At 28.3% G+C, this 19857-nt stretch overlaps 1 protein-coding gene across 1 annotated transcript; it reads right to left on the bottom strand.

The window, feature by feature from the left end:
* Window positions 1–4727: 4727 nt before the first annotated feature.
* On the bottom strand, window positions 4728–14010 carry LOC119689203 (sphingolipid delta(4)-desaturase DES1). Its single transcript, XM_038103980.1, has 2 exons — window positions 13592–14010; window positions 4728–5991 (listed from the first exon to the last, which is right to left on the bottom strand). The coding sequence occupies exons 1-2, from the start codon at window positions 13987–13989 to the stop codon at window positions 5424–5426; spliced, it is 966 nt and encodes a 321-aa protein (XP_037959908.1). The 5' UTR covers window positions 13990–14010; the 3' UTR covers window positions 4728–5423.
* Between the last annotated feature and the right edge of the window lie 5847 nt (window positions 14011–19857).

Here is a 19857-nt window from a genome sequence, read left to right as displayed (position 1 = left end):
ATTGATTAGTCGACTTAACTTCAATTTTACTGGAAGAAGTGTTTTAGTGAAATTCACATAAATTTTATACAATACGATTATACAGTATTTTATATAACAACTCGCTATCATAAACGGTCTTACTTACTTACTTGATTTTAGGTACGAGGACAGAAAATAGTAGAATTCAATTAATTTTTTCCCTATTTTTGTTTTTGTATACAGCGTTTACATTATGTGATTTAAAGTAGATTAAAGCAAAAATCGAGATTAAAGTACTAACCCCGTTGTTAATCTCAGATTTCCCATACAAAAGTTAATCTTTTTTTCGTCGAGATTAGTTTTAAATCTCCTTAAAAATGATGATTATTTCTCTGTTCAAGTCTGTAAATATCATAATATCGTAGAGTTTTTTACGATCTTAGAAGAACTTAAAAGGAAATGTCAAAACCTATTCAAAACAAACATTGAAAATTTGAAAATTCTGAATGGGGTGAAATTTTTGTTAAATTTATTTAATAAAAATCTTATATATAATTATAACTGAAATTTGTTAAATTTTTGTTATAAAACTATTTAATAAATTTATAGAATCATTTTTTTGTACATAGTTGTAATTAAATGTTTTATTTACAGAAATTTATTAAACACACAAAACAAAACATAACAAGAGAAACGTCAAAATTAATCTCTAATTTATAATGTAAACGGTTTAGATTAAAAATGTAGATTACCTTAATCTCACAATGTAAACGTAGTATTAATTTCGTAACATTGAATTTAAAAAAAAAACAAATACAAATAAAATGCTTGTCGGAATATATCTAGTAATTTTATGTACGAAGACATATTTGATAATAATGGCAAGAAATATTTAAAAAAATAAACACATTTAATATTAAAGCAAAACTTATTTTTCAAAAACTTTAATTTTCCTCATAAATTTTATTTTTGTGCAACACTGCATAATATTGAGAATCAGCTGATGTTCTACCAAATACTGATAAAAATCAGTATTAATAATTAAATAAATGTATATGAATAAAAAGTAGTAACAATAAATTCAATGTACTGCCACACCGAAAAAGAGCAATAATATGTTACAGACGTGTAACATAATAAAAAAAAATTTCTTTGGTATTTTCTCTTGTCTTCAATCAAAGAGTACTTAGCTTCCTTGCAAGGTGTTCTTTAGTTTTTGAATGAAGTTTTTTTTGCATATACCGAATATCCAGCCTATTCACACGACACAAGTACAATCCCAGTTTCATGCAAATATTGTAGTAATTATGCGAATAATTATCACAAACTAATGCTAAGCGAAACAGCACTTTGCGTAAGTCGGCATTTTCATATACCGGTGCAACTACAAAAACAAAACAGAAACAAAATTGTACTAAAATTAAGATTTGTTGTGTGAACACACACTTTTAATGAAGCGAGCTAAACGAGCACAATTAAATTACTTATGCTGTGTGAATAGACTATAAAATAAATTAAATTTTTATTGCAATTTTTCTTTATTAGATTATATATTTATTATAAAACTTTGATTGATAAACTTTATTATTAATGCAAACAATATGGTTTAGATTATTATTATTTAGCCAAAACTCACCATGACCAGGATTGAGTTGGTATATATAGTTTAACCCTGCATGTAGGGTTTGCTATAATATTTAGCATAATCTGTGATAAACACAAAGCAGGATTAGTAGATTACACATTAGTATACGAAGATCATTAAAAGAAATAAAATTTTGTACAATTGGCTTCATTAACATATTCAAAATACTTGATAAGGTCATGTATTCACGATAATTATAAATTAAAGCAGTTCTTGCTATATACATTCTATAAAACTATAGATTTTTACCTATAGGACAAATTATTTAAAATTAAAGTAATTAGTGTCTACACAAAATTACATTAAATTTCTTTCGATCTTAAATGTTTATTTCCTTATCTGAAGTACACATAATTATTATAAAAGGATTCTATTCTTAATCGCCACATATCATAACTGAGGCAGCATATTACATCTACAATAAATCATATTTATCTACCGTACCACCTGCATCCTTGGATTACAGGATATTTACCTCATAACTGATAAATTCACATCGTAACTGCTTCAATTTTCCATCTTTCTGCATATTGCGCACTTTCCAAGTTGTTAAATTAATTATCAAAGATAAAACCTATAAAAATGTCGGTTTGCTCGAGTCGATCCCATACTCAAATTGATAGTATTGAATAAAAATGCTGCACCCAGAGTTTATCACATCCAGATTTAATGTACTTACTACCATTCAACAGAATTGATCAAAGAATTTTGGGTATACTTCAAACATATATGTACATATTTCCACTGCGGTTTGATTCCATGTTTTAACATTTCAAATGAATTATTAAGATCAATATACGTTTTTACAGTGATTCGCTTACTTACCTCCGCTCATAATCTAGTTTTTAGATATATAACGCTTTTCACTTTCTACCTTATTGAGAAATGAGGCACTATTATTGGGTTTATTATAATAGCTGTCGCATTCTAATAATCATTATTTTTACTGAGCTCCACCACCATTACAGGATAGCAACCCACAAGGGATAGTAAAAGTTTGCTACTTCATAATTGAAAACAACAATGATAATATAAAATAATCAAAAATACATTATAATAATATTAAGTGAAGTAATAAGTACTTATTATTACCATTGGTGACTGCAACAAGGTTAGGCCAAGGCAATCAAGAAACAAAGTATTGTATATTTTGCAAGGTCAACAAAGGTATAGTTCATCTATTGGTCACACAGATTTATCAGAACGTGATCAAAGTGTTAGATGTGAATATAGTATGTTATAGATGTGAAATTTATTGTGGATAATTTTATTAATCCTCAATAATATTAATAAATGAGTTTGCTCCAGGACACCTAAGAGACACTAGTTAAAGGAATCATTAAATTTAATCCAATTGTTGCCAAATAAAGTTTAAGAAGAGAAATGAAAAGCAGTGTTTGGGATGGTTATCATTTAACTAGAAGTCAACGAATTAATATAATTTTTTTAGAAAGGGTAACAAAATTGTTAATAACTTGGCTTTTTGAGTTGTCACGAAGGTATTTAAATAATAGCTATAATATCTTCTATAATATCTTCTATCTAATAAAATAATAGTAACCTTGCACCGCTGAGAAGGACATGGCAGGATCGTCATGAAAAATTGAAAGAGTTAGAGATGTCATCAATCAAATTTAGAATCTTGTCTATTGTTCTCACTCAATTATTATTATCTATTAAATTCACAACGAGGCGACTAGCAAATTCACATCGAGGTGTCGAGCAAATTTGCGCCGAAGCGTCTAGCAGATTCGCATCCAGGTGTCTAGCAGATTCACATCGAAGCGTCTACCAAAGTCGCAACGAGGCGGCTACTGGACTCGCATCGAGACGTTTTGAGATTTTTATCAATGGAATAAAAGGAATCAAAATTCTTTTTTTTTCTTTTATTTACTTCTAGCTTAAGTAACTTACTTCTTATGGAAACTATGAAATAAGTTGTTTTACTTTTTGAATTATGATGTAATTTTAATTTGGATATACATTACAAGTGACACAAATGTTATCTCACAGGGTGTGATTGCTCTTAAAGTCATAACCACTAAAACAAAATCTTAACGATAATGAGACAATATCCAAGCCAGAGTTTTCTTGAAAAGAATTAGAAATGTGTATATGACCAAACAATGTTAATTAATGTTTGAAATATAGGTGGCGATTCTAAGGACTATCTTCTCTAACTAGGAGGATAACGAAATGTAAAAACTTTTATGGATCGCTTCTTGAAAAATGGTTTAATATTTGCAATTAATTTTATGGTTACTTAGAGTTATCTTTTGATTAATTAGACACGAAAAAAGTAAGTATTGCTTATAGTTTTTTAAATTTTAGAAAAGATTGACTTTCGGTACTCTTCTATTAGTGTCTCTTTTAATGTCTGACCTAGAGCTTCATTCCTTACTCAGAAAAACATGAATCTGTGCAAAACATTGTTTATAGACACCAGAAAGTAAATCTCTTCGATCACACACTGAATGCAAGATATTTGTCGGAGCAATATTTTATCAACTTTAATATATAAAAAAACTGAGTCTGTTCCAGTTATATAAAAATATTCCTGAAAATATATATAGGATATATTTAATACCTCACCCTTTCACCAGTTCCCACTGTCCTATTCTTCCCCTGTACTATTCTAAATTTGTGAATCGGTTTCTTAAGTACTAAAACAAAAATAATCCATTGTAATCGTAGTCATTTTGTTGTTCTATTACACCTGATTGAACTGAACACGGATGGCTTCGATTTCCATGCTTACGTTCAGGTAGTATACAAGGCAATTAGGAAAACTAACATATGCGCGAAAATTGGAAGTTTCTGTTGGAGAAAGAAATCAGCAGGATGTAGGCAACCCTACACAAAGTTATTTGTTTTTTTTTTTTCCACATTCTTTGTGAAAAAAAAAAATAATCGGTAAGTGGTATCTCAATGCGTTAGGCCACTTTCTTTTGGAAGTTAGTGAAGGAAGAAAGTGAATTAAACACTGAGTATCATTTAAAAATGACAGACATATTTAAATTTATTTTATTAATATTTATTTTATAAATTTTGAAAGGCAATTGCATAATGTATTGCAAAATAATTGATAATCAATTCACGCAAAAAAGAAGTAAGCGATAATTAGCTCATTAGTTTCTTAAATATATTTTTACTGTAAATTTGTATTTATTTATTTATTATTATTTCTACATTAAACAATGTATATTCTCATTAAAAAGTACATGAAAATATTGAATATCAAATAATAGGCACAAAATATATTTTTAAAAAGTAGGACCGATACGATTTTAATGAACTACTATTTTATATATTTGCCATTATATAAAAAATGTATATAAAATATATCGTTTTAAGCTAGGCGCATCTTTCGGATAAGTTATGCGGCTAGTGTCGTATTAGTAGGAACGGCAATTAAACTGGTAAAGTTTACGTCTATTGAACCAGTCTGTGTAGTAGTGCATTGTTTCATATATATATATATATATATATATATATATATAATAAATTTCTTAAAATGAAGCTTTAGAATCAAATACATTTAAATAACACAGTTAATTTTGCTTCATTAAGTTTACAATGCAAAAGTAAAGTTGCTTAAAATAAAATTAATAATTACATATAGCAATACAGTGATGAAATTCTTTCAATAAATATCTAACAATTTTAAAATTAGCATTGGCATTAATAAAAAAACAAATATTTTTTTGAATTGAAGCCAAAAGCAAAATAACTTAATTTTTTTAATTTAATGTGTTTAAATAAATTAAAATTATGAAACTCAAATATACGAAGGAAATTATTTTCTCAGAATTAAGCTTTATGTCTTCAATCCACGCTGCCGCCGTTTAACTCGTGCGTATGGCCCGACTGCTGGGTCAGTTATAAAATCATACAAAACGCGTGTCCAACTCGTATGCTGTGGCATTGATTCGTAGAACTCTGGTGCAATTTCTCTGATTTTTGGTAGTCGCGAACCAGGCACAGCTGGAAAATCATGATGCTCATTATGATAGCCAACGTTGAAAGTTATCCAGTTTAATGGACCATAATAGGAATACGTTTCAAAACCTTTGGCAAACATATAATGTTCAGATATGAAATGCCCAGCCACAGGATGTAAACCCATAGCCAATATGGAACCAAGTACCAAATATGCCATTGCTTTCCAACCAAAAAAGTATACAACCACAGTATTAAAAGTCAATTGTACAATTGTATTAACAATCTCAAGTCGCGTTGGAGGTTTTGGGTTTATTATCAATGGTCTAAATATATAAAAAAATGGTTGTAAACACACCCAGAGAAATTTCCCGAATACTGTGTCAAATAATTTAGCCTCAAGCAATGTAGGAATATCAGTATCCAGCACTTCGTCACCTTGATATCTGTAAAAATAAAACAAAAAATTAGATCTCATGTTAAATCAGTTTTTAATCATTTTTTTTAAAATTTTTTAGCAAAACACAATTAAATACAATGTAAACATAAAATATTATATAAATTATTTGTAGGTATATTGTGACTGCGGGACGAAGACCCGGCTGTTCTTAAAACGTATAATGAAATGCCTTATTGTTGAACAAAGAAAGATTTACTTCCAGTATCTAATTAGAGTAAAGGTGACATTTTGAAGAACAAAATCTGGAAGAGCAAATTTCTTCCCACTATGTAATTAGAGTAAAGGTGGCATTTTCAAGAACAAAATTTCTAAAGTATTCTAAAGTTCTACGACATTTAAGTAGTGCAGTTCCTAGATGCAAGGGGATCAAATTTTTTATAGCGCACTAAAACATTACGAAATATATCAACTATATATTTGATTTAGCTAGTATCAGTCATTCTATATCTGTGCTTAGCTAAATTTTAAGAGGGATTTTAACTTAGGCCTATTGGCCCATTATGATGCCGTATATAAATAATGAAAACCTCAGGGTTTAAAACCACCTAGAACCTTTTGCAAAGCATAAAATGCTATTTAAAATCAGATCATGTATCTGGTCCAGGTCCTCAAGGGAGGTGGCTCCTAAAGTACTAAGTCGCCGACGTGCATGAGCTGGGCAAAAACAAAAAAGATGAGATGCACTCTCATCGTTCTCCCCACAGCTACGACAGATTTGATTGAAAGGAAGACCCAGTCTTCTAGATTTTAACTTGATTTTACAAGAATTTTGATATATAATTTTTGTGTATTATATTTCTATGGACTTCAGTAGAATAATACATAATACACAACACATTCAATAATATATTTGACCAGACTTTTTTAGACTGGTGGGACATACAATTATAATCTTATATGAACCAATAAAAATGATAAAATAAATATAATAGTTTTAATATATAGTGTTAAAACCTATAATATAATACATATTATTTATTGTGCATTAGCCTAACCCATAAATCATTAGATTACATTATTATATATTTATGGATATAGTAATCAACGTACCTAACAAATACATTTGACGGTTGACTCGTGCAATAACAAGATGCGCTATCTGAAAGGAAAGCGAAGTGCTTCACTTATTCTTAAAATCTAATAGCACGTGCTCTTAGAGCTAAAAGCGGTTAAATGCCGCATAGCTACAGTTGTTGCTATCAACAATTTTGCAACTTGATTGGAGAAACTCCAAAGACTAGTCATTACAGTAGCTTCCTAGTAAAATAGTAAATTAAAATGATACGCAATCACAGTAAAAATTTAAAAATCGGTTACAACCGTCAAAAGATTTTACTGTTCTGAGCTATAATTTGAAAATTTATCAATATATTGATAAAAAAAAAGTGTTTTTAGAAACTCATTTATACACATTTAAATTATATTGTTAATTTTTATTTAATCGACGAAACCAAACATTCTAAACTCAACAACTCAATATTTTCGCCAGCCTTTTACTATTTCATATCACGATTTTAGTATAATTTTTTGTTTATTTTTGAGGTCGTCAAAAAGATATGGATATCATTTCAGTCACGCTTTTTAACTGAATGATTTTCCGTATTTGACAAGAGAAATAATTGCTTTCATATAATTATGAGCATTAGTTTGCATTTTTATATTTAATTTTTGCAAATAGGTGGACAGTATTTAGACTACTACTTTTAATTATTATTATTTAATCCTTTTATTCCTATGTGGAACAGAGGGCCGTAACAAATAGTTTCCATTGAACTCTATCTAATGCAAGACGTTTTGTTTCACTCCAGCTCTTTCCAGCATTTCTTAATTCGGCTTCAGTTTGTCGTTTCCAAGTGTTGCGTGGACGCCCTGGTCTTCTACTGCCTTGAGGGTTGAAATCTAAGACATTTCTTGCGATATCATCAGCGGGTTTTCTTAACGTGTGGCCAAGCCATTTGTATTTGCGCATCATTATTTCATCAGTTATAAGAGGCTGATTCGTTCTGAACCCGAGCTCATTGTTGGTTATGGTTGCTGGCCAGAATACATGAAGGATGCGTCGTAGACAACGATTGACAAAGGCTTGTAGATGTTGTGCGTCTCTTGCCGTTAGGTTCCAACTCTCACTACCATATAGTAAAGTTGATTTTACGTTTGCATTGTACAGGTGTATCTTAGTGCGTTGTGTGATGTTTTAATAGCGATCAGATATTATTTCGAAATATCTTTCATCTGTCTATGTCCTGCATATTCTTGATCCCAATAATTCTCGCTTTATTTCAATATAATTCTCTGTGTTACTTTGATCTGATCCAATGGCTTTTACTTCGTCTCTACACCATCCATTCCAATTAGAACTGTTCGTAATAACAGATACGAAAGAATTTAGGAAATATATTTTTTATACAAATACTTTTTTAAGGTAAATGAAAACCGTTAAAGGCAAAAAACGAAAAACTGTCACTAGAACTGCAGGAGATCTGTACTAGACTTTACTATATATCCAAAAAACAAATTATAAAAAATAAAATAAAGAGGTTTTCGAAAAGAAGTGAAATACAACAATAAAAATTCTTTGTTAAATTATTTTAATTAATAGAATTTTTGGCTAACCATACAGCTGTTTCGAGTATTGCTAAATACCCATCATTAGTGGTTTTGGAAATAATTCTTTTATTTGATTATTCGTAAACAATTTTTTGAGACTTCAAGTAGCAGGAACCGAACTCGTGCCCTGCCAAATTTGAAACTCAGAGTCAGCGCTTCTTAACCAAATAAAATAATAATTACAAATTTTATACTGGGATCTTTAATTCTTTAAATAAGCGATTATAGCTATTTTCTAAATGAGTTTAAGATGAGCTTACCCAAAACTTTGGAAGTTTATTTAGAAAACAAAGGCATATGTATAAATAATTATTATAATATACCCATATAACTCTATTTCTAATTTTAGATATTTTAAAAGCATATCTATAACATATGTTCTCGGCAATCGAAACGAAAATGGCGAGCTACTAATCGAACTATGTATTAACCATGATTTAAAAATCGGTGGTTCAATGTTCGCATATAAAACCCATCGCAAAATAATGTGGAATACACCAAATGTTTATACAGCAACACAAATTGCCCACTTCTGGCATGCTATGAAGAATCAACCTGTCGCGTATTACACTGTGTGCAGCTTAACGATGCTTTTGAATGTAAAAACGGTCTTAAACAAGGGTGGGCTCTCTCACTCTTGTTGTTTGTAAACGTTGATAAAATAAAGTGTTCCCATTGAATATGAAATGGAAACTACATAGATAATCAATATCGCTGACGAAAAATTATCTTTTTACAGTTAAAATCGATGTGACAAAAATACCACAGAAAGGGCCTAACAAATTGTATCTGTCACCAAAAAGGATTTAAAACGACCCCATTAGAACATTTGAAATATTCATTATTTGCTTATAAACTCTATACCGGATGCTTAAATATTAGGCCACCAACAAAACTATATTGTATTTTCAAATTAAAATACTTTTCATTTACTTCTTTAAGAACCTATAGAAGTTGCATTACTTGTTCTTTCATTCTTCCATAAACCAATATATGGTATATATGCTCACACAAATAAATATACTCAAAGCAATATGGGTGATGCATGGTGCTTCGTATTTAAAGTGCTTTACCTTTGCGAAATGATTTCTAGATGCGGTCCATTTTCAATGTTTACTGAGATATATAGTTTATGTAAGATACGATATATACTATATATAAAATGTTCTTTGCAAGTTGACACACAGCCTCCACGTGGCTCCAACTGGATAGCTACAATCATCCATGCTTACTACGCTTACTACTGCAGCGATATACTATTAATGGATATATGACGTTGTGTGTCGGGCTTGGAACCCACCATCTAAAAACACCTTCTAAAGAAAACGAAGAGTACTCGACGCAGCCAAGCACGACTCACGTCTGTAATGGCTAAATAAGTAAGTACTCGTAATAACATGGTAATCATAAATATTATTATTATAAAGAATAACATATTATCTATCTATCTCTATCTATTTTGAATCTTGATGTCATATAGTTTCAAACAAAAAAGGGTACATTCAATTGTGCAATTTAGAAAAGCCTGCACTTATTCTGTTGATATTCAACCACAAATTATTAATATTTTATACGTAGTATCTTAGTGGTGATGCTACAGAACGTGATATTTTACTTGTCCTGAATTTCAACAAAATACATACAAAAAAAATACTACATAATACTACATAATACATAATGATGATATACAAATTTTATATCATCATCACTACTCTACAAGAAAATCATTCCCTAATTCCTCCTACCATATTTTTTTTATTGGAAGACTATGGTTGATATTGTTCCTAAAAACTTCTTTTAATACAACTTATCAAAATATAATCTCTTTCATTTTTAAGGTTGATTTGTTTTTGTCGAATGTGGCGCGTCCCATGACGAAAAGCAAACGAGAAGGATTCGCACAGTAGTGAAGAAATAACAACAAAAAAATCTCTTTCATTTTTATCTCAAATGAAAGGGTTTGAGCTCGTAGAATACAATGAAAACCGTACAAGAGTTAATCTGTTTATATTTTCAATTTTAATGATATTATGATAATGATAAAAACTGCAACTTGATAATTTGGTTCAGTTATATCAATTTGTAAATTTTCTACTTAATGAGGGAGTAACCGAAAATTTACTTTGAAAATAATCGCTTGGAAGAGTGACACATGACAAGCTAACAAAATCCAAGTCTGATATTTAATAATTAATTATAATTGTTGTTATGTTTATAAGTATTTGTGTGATAAGATTACAAGAAGTGGATGTTCTGAGCACTACACGTACTATTCTAACTATTAATATTTTAAAAGCCTAGCTATTTTGCACCTATTCATATTTAAAATTATTGCTAATTCCATAACAAATACGATAAGCGCGTTAGTCTCAAGGCAGTTTGGTTTACTCACAGCTGTGAATTTTGCGAAAATGAGTCATCAATCGTAAAAAAATTGTAAAATACATACCTAATTACCGATAGTCACTGACAGTGACAATTGGTAAACAAAAGTATCTAGGAAATATATTGTCTATTCAATTTTTTATAAGCAGATTATCAGATATTCAATTTATATTGCGCTGTCAAACGTTATATTGGATGTGTTTGATTATTTTGATTTGCAGCGATAATATTTGAAATATGTTAAGGATTGCCCTATACATATATAGCATTGAGATAATGTATGATGCTTAGTAACTAAGATATGTTATTATTTTTGTAAAACGATATTGGGTTTAATTGAAAAAATTTCTGTGAAGAAAATTTGTAAATAAGAATTCCAGATTATAGCGCTAAAGGAGCAGAATTCTATTTATAGTCTGTCCGTCCCTTTAAGGCAAACCTAACAATCCCTTTATCATAGTAGTAACGATTTATAAGTACTATATTCACTCAATTAGAGTTAAAAAATGAGGCCCTAAAAGCTATTTGTTTATGCAGACATCTCTCCTATCAATGATCCATAAAGTAGGTTACGTGTTTGGGGTATAACGACAAAAAGTAATTGAAGACACGAACTTAAATTAATTAGAAATGATTAGTGGGTTGCAAACACCTGCGCTGTGAAAGGCTTAAATAAATATATAAAACACCATTTATGAATCATTATATTTGAAATTTTTTTTGCAGTATGAAATAAATTAGTTTTGAATACCACATCTGATTGATAATGTTATATTTATGAATTACAAATAAGTATAGTTTCTTGATCTTAAATGCACTAGTTGTAAACGTTTTAAATATAACCAGACTTTGTTTTATAATATAACGTCTTAAATGCTGAAAATATCAGAGAAATTACCAAATTAGTTAGAACTAATAATTTTAACTATAAATAAAATAATTTATGAAAGATATTCATATTTCTTGATAAAATATGTATTATAGATTTGATTTATTTTTTGGGAAAGTATTTTACTTATAAGCCTAGATCAGTATTTTGTCTTTTACTTTTTTATTCCTAATTATTATAATAATTTAAATGATCAAATTCAACCGTGAAGCGTATAGTCTTCAATTTCAGCAGATATAGTTAAGAAAGCCGGCATTATAACTTGTGTTCTTTTAGACAGTGTTAGGAACCTAAATTATTACTACGTGTAGACAACTCGGAATGAAAAACAATTATTGGAATTATAACTAATAATTGCCTTATAATCAAGCAAAAAGTGCGGTTACAACTAGCAGTAACCAATGAGTGTAAACTATGCAAGGAAGACAAAGAAACATGCTTACATATACTAATAGAGAGACCTTTTTTTTTACAATATAGAACAAAAATTTTCTTTAAACAATTGATTTAGGAATCAGAATGGTCATACTTTTCTATCGATAAATATATTTCTGTATATAATTCAAATGATCAAAATACTTCAGTGGTTTCGAAAACGCCAGGGTCTACGTCCCGGAGCCACTTGTCGCTATCAACAACCAAATGCCGTTCGATACCACCCAAAGGGACTTCACAAACAGGTTCCAACGGCCTACAAAAACAAATACTTAGTGCATTACAAATAGGGCAAGATACAATAAACCAATCATGAACGGACACCTAATGTTCGTGTTTAAACATAATAATAATAGTAATAAAACATTATAGTAATTATTGTTTTTGTCTAACTAACATACTTAAATACAAGTAATTAAGTAGAGTTAAATTAAATTGTTTTAAAAACAATTGCTATAGATTATAGAATTAAATTTGCTTTAGCAAAATATTCTTTTTATATAATAAACTATATAATTTTATATTAAATTCCTTTTTCTTGTAAAAATATTTAATATGATTAAATATATATCATATATATAATATTAAATGATATAAAACTTTTTAGTATGGTTAATCCAGCAGTGCTACTCGTATGTATCATTTTTTCTAAGAAGGTTCTGGACAATTGAAAATCCTATTGCTTGCACTACTCCACAACCATAACAGCCCCAATCTTTAGGCGTAGCCAACACCAAGAATTGTTTTAATTGATATCAAGTTTAGTTTATTGATTGGTGACCTATGATGTGCCTACTGGTAGTGAAAGAGCATTGCGAAAGCTTGAAAGTTGTCTAAACAATACTTAAGTTGTTAACTTGGGCCTACGTGCCAATCATGAATAGCACTTATTATTTTCTAACACATAAACAAAACGAAATCTTAACTATTAGTAAGCATATATTATCTTAGTATATTATTAGTCATTGTAAATCAAAGATGATTAGAGTTTTATACAAGTACATAGTTGGAAGAAAATTTTTTCGGCAATAAATATAAATATATTAAAATGTTTTATTAATTTTTTGTTATATGAATTCAAGCATTCAAGCGTCAAGATGTTATATAGAACACTTAATTGGTTAACGCCCTTACGTTTGTCACTATTGACATCCCAAGAGTGTTTAATTGCACAATTAATAGAAGAACAAACAAAAGATAACGTCATCGTTCAAAATAAAAACGCTGAAATAAAAAGCGTTCGCAATTATCGACAATGATAAGCACTCACCTATGATGCTCCAAATGATACTTCTTGAAAGATATTGACATAGGAAGTCCGATCGGTAGATTGCAAATAAAGCCCAATATGCGATTGTGCATCGGGCGGCTGTGTCCAAATGCCAAATTGTGCGATATTTCGTGCACTGCCAGCATAAGCGAGTGATTAAGTATGCCACCAAAACAGTATGCAGCCGCCAGTAACATGGGCCAGGACAAATTTTTAATGACAAATAGGACTAGAATTTGTATTAATACCATAGAGCCGGCTACCCATTTAAAGTTCGGATCATAACCAAATAACTTTTTTATTTGCGGATATTTTTCTAATATCAATTTGCGGCGTGATGCGTGCGGCTCTTCCGTGTAAACCCATTCAAAATCAGTGCGAGACACCTTTTGCCCCATTATTATTATTTAGTGTGATTTAGTTTTCGCAATGTTTAGAATATATTTTTCATTATCACAAACACCGACTCCAAAATTTTACAATTCAACACCGAACTTCCTGTATTCTTCCGCTAAAGAAAAACGAAACGTCAATTTCACAGACCCAGCAAACACAACGAGAACGAAACTAAATTGTGCAAAAGCAATTGTTTACGCAATGTCACGAGTTATTCAGATTCAAAAGCGTTCAGCTGAGTGAAAATTCTTCATCTGAATAATGAATATTTATTTGCTCAATATATTTTGATTCTTTAATATCGCTAAACTACTGGCACCTAAACGGCATTAAATTGAATAATTAAATTGCTCGTAAGTTCGATAAGATAATGCGTACAAATATATTCTATTGCTTTATCTAATAAGCACACATATTGTTTTAAAATGTTATATCTAAATTATTTCCTATATTTGTTTACAACAGAGAGAATGCCTGTCTGCATGCTTATACACAATATATGAAACGTGGGCTCTCAAATTTAAATAGATAATAATAATTATTTCTCTATTTTTCCAAAAACATGGTCAGGTGCAATTTCATCAACAAAGCATTTTTATTACCATTAAATGACACCTAATAAAATGAGTCTTTTTGAAGACAAAAAATGAAATATTTTTATCAAAGTAATGAAATTTCGAATGCAACTCTGTAAAAGAGGTTTTTTTCATAATTACTTTTTTTTGACAACAACCAATCAACCATGTGAACTAAAAAATAATTAATAAGAACTGTGAGTGTTTTTAAGATAATGTTCAAATACTCTCAACAAAGTTCTTAACATTTTGTTACAGGTGGTACGCGTAAGTAGTAATAGTGACTAAACAATGCAATAAAATGTTCTCTTTCAGGGTTGCAAAAAATTAATTTTTCGATTAAGTTTTGATATACAATAATTTTTATGTCCTCAGAATAAAATCCAATTAAAAAAGGTATTCCACATAAAGCTAAATTTGCAACATTAAAACATCTACATGTAAAAGGTATATAAACTCTTAAGCCTCCTATCAAACGAATATCTTGTATATTATTTATATTATGAATAATCGCCCCAGCGCATATATATAATAATGCTTTAAATAAAACATGAGTTAATAAATGAAAAAAAGCCAATTTATAAAATTCTATTGATAAAATTCTCATTATTAAACCTAATTAACGTAATGTAGATAATGCAATAATTTTATTCAAATTAAATTCAAAATTAGCCCCTAACTCAGATAAAAATATTGCTAATCCTGAAACTAATAAAGAACACTAACATAAATTGTATCAAGAGGTTTTCGAACAGAAGTGAAACAACAACAAAAATTTATTTTTTAAATTATTTTAATTAATTGAATTTTTGGCTGACCATACAGCTGTTTCGAGTATTGCCAAATACCCTTCATCAGTGGTCTTGGAAATAATTCTTATATTTAATTATTCGTAAATAATTATTTTTGAGACTGCAAGTACCAGGAATCGAACTCGGGTCCTGCCAAATGTGAAGCTCAGAATCAGCGCACCTTAACCAACTGATCCAAAGCCGTACTTGACTTTTTATGTTCGCATATTTTTGCTGGAGTTTTGTTACTTTTGCTATGAAAGTTTTTATTAACAATTTTACTTGCTGTATTTATATATTAGAACGAAATCATAAACCAGCTGTAGAATAATTGAATTAATTAATTAATTATATTTTTTATTTTTAATTGTTATCACCAATTAAATTGTATCACCAATTAAATTTTGAATTTGTTGAGAACTTGGTTCATTAAAATATTTTTTATATATTTCATATTCGGCTATTTTGTATACGAATACAATTTGTTATGTGTGTTGTATTTTGAATAAAGTAAAAATTATTGAAATAATTTTTTTTTATATATCTCCGGCTACAGGTCACATTTTCCTAATTAAATGTTAGTTTAATATTTTTTAATATATTCGATATTTCGAGTCTCCTTGATAGTCATCATCTCCTTGATAGTCATCATCAGGATAAGAACTAATTAATAAATATTAATTAATAGTAACCGTAATTTTTTCTTTCAGAGTAGCAAAAAAATACTCGCAACTTACAAAAGAAATAATGTGAAGCAACAACAATGCTCCTAATATTTACATAGTTAGGTTTTACTCGCTATTAATTGTACGTCTTAAGCAAAGAATATCTTTACAAGAACGGAAACTCCGCCCACTTCGTGAGAGTGCATTTGAAATTGTTTTTGAAAACTTATTTTTTATAACATTTCGGCACACGTATTAAATACATGTGATCTTACCACGATAACATCAAATTGCTCTCTTTTTGGGGTTGCAGTATAATAATTTGCTACTACTTGTTAATCATATGTTAACTTTTTAGTAATATAAAAAACTTATGCTTCCTTATTTGGTTAATAATATTACATTACGTAAACAAAATATATATTGTAACAAGTAATATATGATAAATAAATTTATAAATTAATATATAATAATTTGAATCAATTAATTTAAATCAGTTTAGTTTGTTTAATAATGTAATATATATTCAGTAAATTAATTTTTGTTGCTATTTTCATATGAATTTTATAGTATTTTAATTTATTACGTTCGGCAACAAACTTTTGTAGAAGCAAATTTTTTAATTAAATAAAAACAAACAGTTTTGAATATTTCTTATTTAATGAGTTATATTTTCTTAAATATTTTTTGAGAGTGTAAAACATTATTTCAAAATCAATTTTGATATAATAGCATTAAATACCGTTTTGATGTGAAATTAATAACAAAGATTGAAGCTACTACCAATTCACTTTTTTATACGGCAGCACTTAAGTGATCCATGATAAATTGTGTTTCTCTGCGAAGACTTAATTTTTAAATTTAGTGCCAAAAAATATGTTGATGAGGAAGGGTGTACGCGCATTCCCTTTAAATGTGTGGTACGTATCATTGCCTTGCATGCATTTCTAATTGATTAGTAACAATAAATCTGTTGATAAGGGAGGATGTGCGCGCATCCGCTCTAAATGTATGTGGTGAATAATACTTATTATTAATTTACGTACATTAGTGTGTGATCAGTAGCGAAAAATCTATTGATAAGAGTGGGTGCATGCGCATTCATTGTCGGATTTATGCGTTTTTCTTATGAAGATATGTTTTTATATAATTTTTAACAATTTTTAAATTTTAATATTGAAAAATTTTTATTTTATACTATGATTATAAAATATATTTATATATAAATACTAAAGTATTTAAAAATATTAGCTAAGTTTAATTAAAAGAAGTACAAGTTGTTTACATAATTTATTATTGTTAGGAAATGAAATAGACTTGATTATTTACCAGAATTAATGCAAGATTTAAACGAGATGTATGCTATACATTTTTAGTTCATCTGCTTGATGAATATTATAAATTTTTACATAATATAAATATTAAAAACATTTATTTTATTTGTGTTGATTATGTATAGAATATATGAATATTTTCTTCAGAATTTAAATGACCTTAAAAACATAAATTTATTTGGGATATGATTATTATCATGTAGCGCCTTATGTTTATGTTTTAAATATTTTTATCTTAATGTGAATATAAAATGCACACTTACTAATATTTTATAATAAATAGTAAAATACTTTCGTTAAACTGTTTTATTAGAAATATGCATAGAAATTAAATGAAAATTAATTTTCTTTCATCATTATTGTGTGAAAATTAAAAAAAAGAACTATAACAAATTTTTTACATCCCTTGTATTTTCCTATTTCTACATTTAGTTTATTTAGCTATGTAGTTTATTCGACCAAAGTTCAAGATTTGGTATGCATTTTCCACACCACCCAAGAGGTATGCATAAAGGTGCGTTACCGAGTTTATGTGCCGGTTCCCCAAGAGGCATATCCACCATTATATATTGGTTATAATTTTTTACAGACTTTTACAAATACAAAATTAACAGAATAATAATTACAATACTTTTAAAAATTAATTGCAAATTAAAATATACATAAACTAAAAGCAAAAAAATTATTAAAATAAAAATTTAATTTATATGTAAAAGTCAACTGAATATCATATGGAAAACTAAGCCTATGAATGCGTTACACGCAAGAGCTTTTGCCTATAGTCAGGTGTATTCAGAACCCTATTAAAAAATTTTAACAGGAAATATATGCGTACCCTTATAAAAAGAGTTAAAATACTGTCTGTTTTGCAGTTTTGACAGCAAACATATGGACGTATATTTTTTAATTTTTGGTATAAAAATTGTGCTATACCTACTTTTTGGTAACTGCTATTAAAGTGTTTGCAAAATTTTAACTACTTTTTGTTAAATATTTGCGCAGTAAATTTTGTATGATTTGGCGCAACGAAATTTTATATTACTCTCAAAAAATCAAAACCAAAAAACAAAACCACACTCTTTCTTACACTCTTCATGGTAAACTTTTTGAAATATTCCGTTCTCAAAAGTACTCGAAGCATCGGAAAAAGGTGAAAAGGTGAAAAATTTCAGTGATTTCAGCTGGTGTTAGTGCACTTTTCACTAACACTTTCAAGAGCTCTACGGCAAATTGTTGTTGTGCGAAAAAACAAATTTTAGTTCACAATGGAGTTGCCGTTCTTGTAAGGTATTCTTTGGTCTTAGGTTTTAGTGCTGCTAAATTTAAAAATCAATCTATTGTGAATGTTCACTGGAAATATGTTGCAAAATTCCAGTTAACCATTAAAAAAATATGAGCATTTCATTTATTAATATATTAAGACACATAAATAAATTAATTAATTAAAATATATAACATAAAAATGATTACAGTTGCCCTTCTAATATTAATTTTGTTTTCTTCTATTTAAATTAATTAATTTTTAGTGTAAACATTTTATAATTCATATTGCACACAACACAAAAACCGTACTAATAAAATGTGTTAATAAAATGTATATCCATTCGTAATTCTAGAGCAATATTGGAAAGGCAATCGAGACATAGAATATATTGAAAAATATTAAACAAATGTTTATTTTAAAATCATTTCAATAATTTTTATTTTATTCAAAGTACATACAAATTGTTTAAATTAATTGTAAATCTAATTGTATTACAGTTTATAATTATTAATATATAATAAATTAATAAATTCTATAACAATTACCAGCCACCGAAAATGTCTACTGTTTCTTATATCATATTTACACTTCAGTGCGTTATACAGCTCTGATAAAAAGTTGAGTAAAGCAATAATCAAGAATAAAGTACTAATCTCATTGATTAATTTCAGATTTTCCATATAACAGTTAATCTCCTTTCGATCGAAATTAATTTTAAATCTCTTTCAAAATGATGATTATTTTTCTGTGCAACTCTGTATATGGCTTAATATCGTAGATTTTTTTACGATCTTAGAAAAATTGAAAGAGAAATGTCGAAATCTATTCAAAACAAATATTAAAATCTTTAAAATGCAATGAAATTTTTATTAAATTTGTTTAATAGTTTTATACATAAATAAAACTGAAATTTCTAAAATTTTTGTTATAAAACAATTTATTAAATTTATATTATAATTTATTTGCACAAAGTTGTAATTAAATGCTTTATTTACAGAAATTTATTAAACACACGAAACAAAAAAGAAAAAAAAAAAGAAAAGTCAAAATTAATCTCCAATGTATAATGTAAACGATGTAGATTAAAAATGCAGTTTAACTTAACCTCGTTCTCTTAATTTAAAGTGTTAAGTATTTGCACATTAAAGAACATCAAAACATACATAAAAAAGGAAGGCAATTTGTTTCTTTTTTTATATTTGATTCCTAAAAACGTTCACATCAGATATCTTCATAAATAT

Source organism: Teleopsis dalmanni, chromosome X (genome assembly GCF_002237135.1).
Source record: "Teleopsis dalmanni isolate 2A chromosome X, ASM223713v2, whole genome shotgun sequence".
Taxonomy (NCBI): Eukaryota; Metazoa; Arthropoda; class Insecta; order Diptera; family Diopsidae; genus Teleopsis; species Teleopsis dalmanni.
The sequence above is the reverse complement of the archived record's forward strand: the minus strand, read 5'-3'. Positions and strand labels throughout refer to the sequence as shown.

Coding starts and splice junctions, on each gene's coding strand:
- LOC119689203 (XM_038103980.1), bottom strand. CDS start 13,989: ATGGGGCAAAAGGTGTCTCGCACTGATTTTGAATGGGTTTACACGGAA. Junction 5,992..13,591: donor TATCATTTGGAGCATCATAG/GTGAGTGCTTAT, acceptor TTATTTTTACAG/ATATCAAGGTGACGAAGTGC.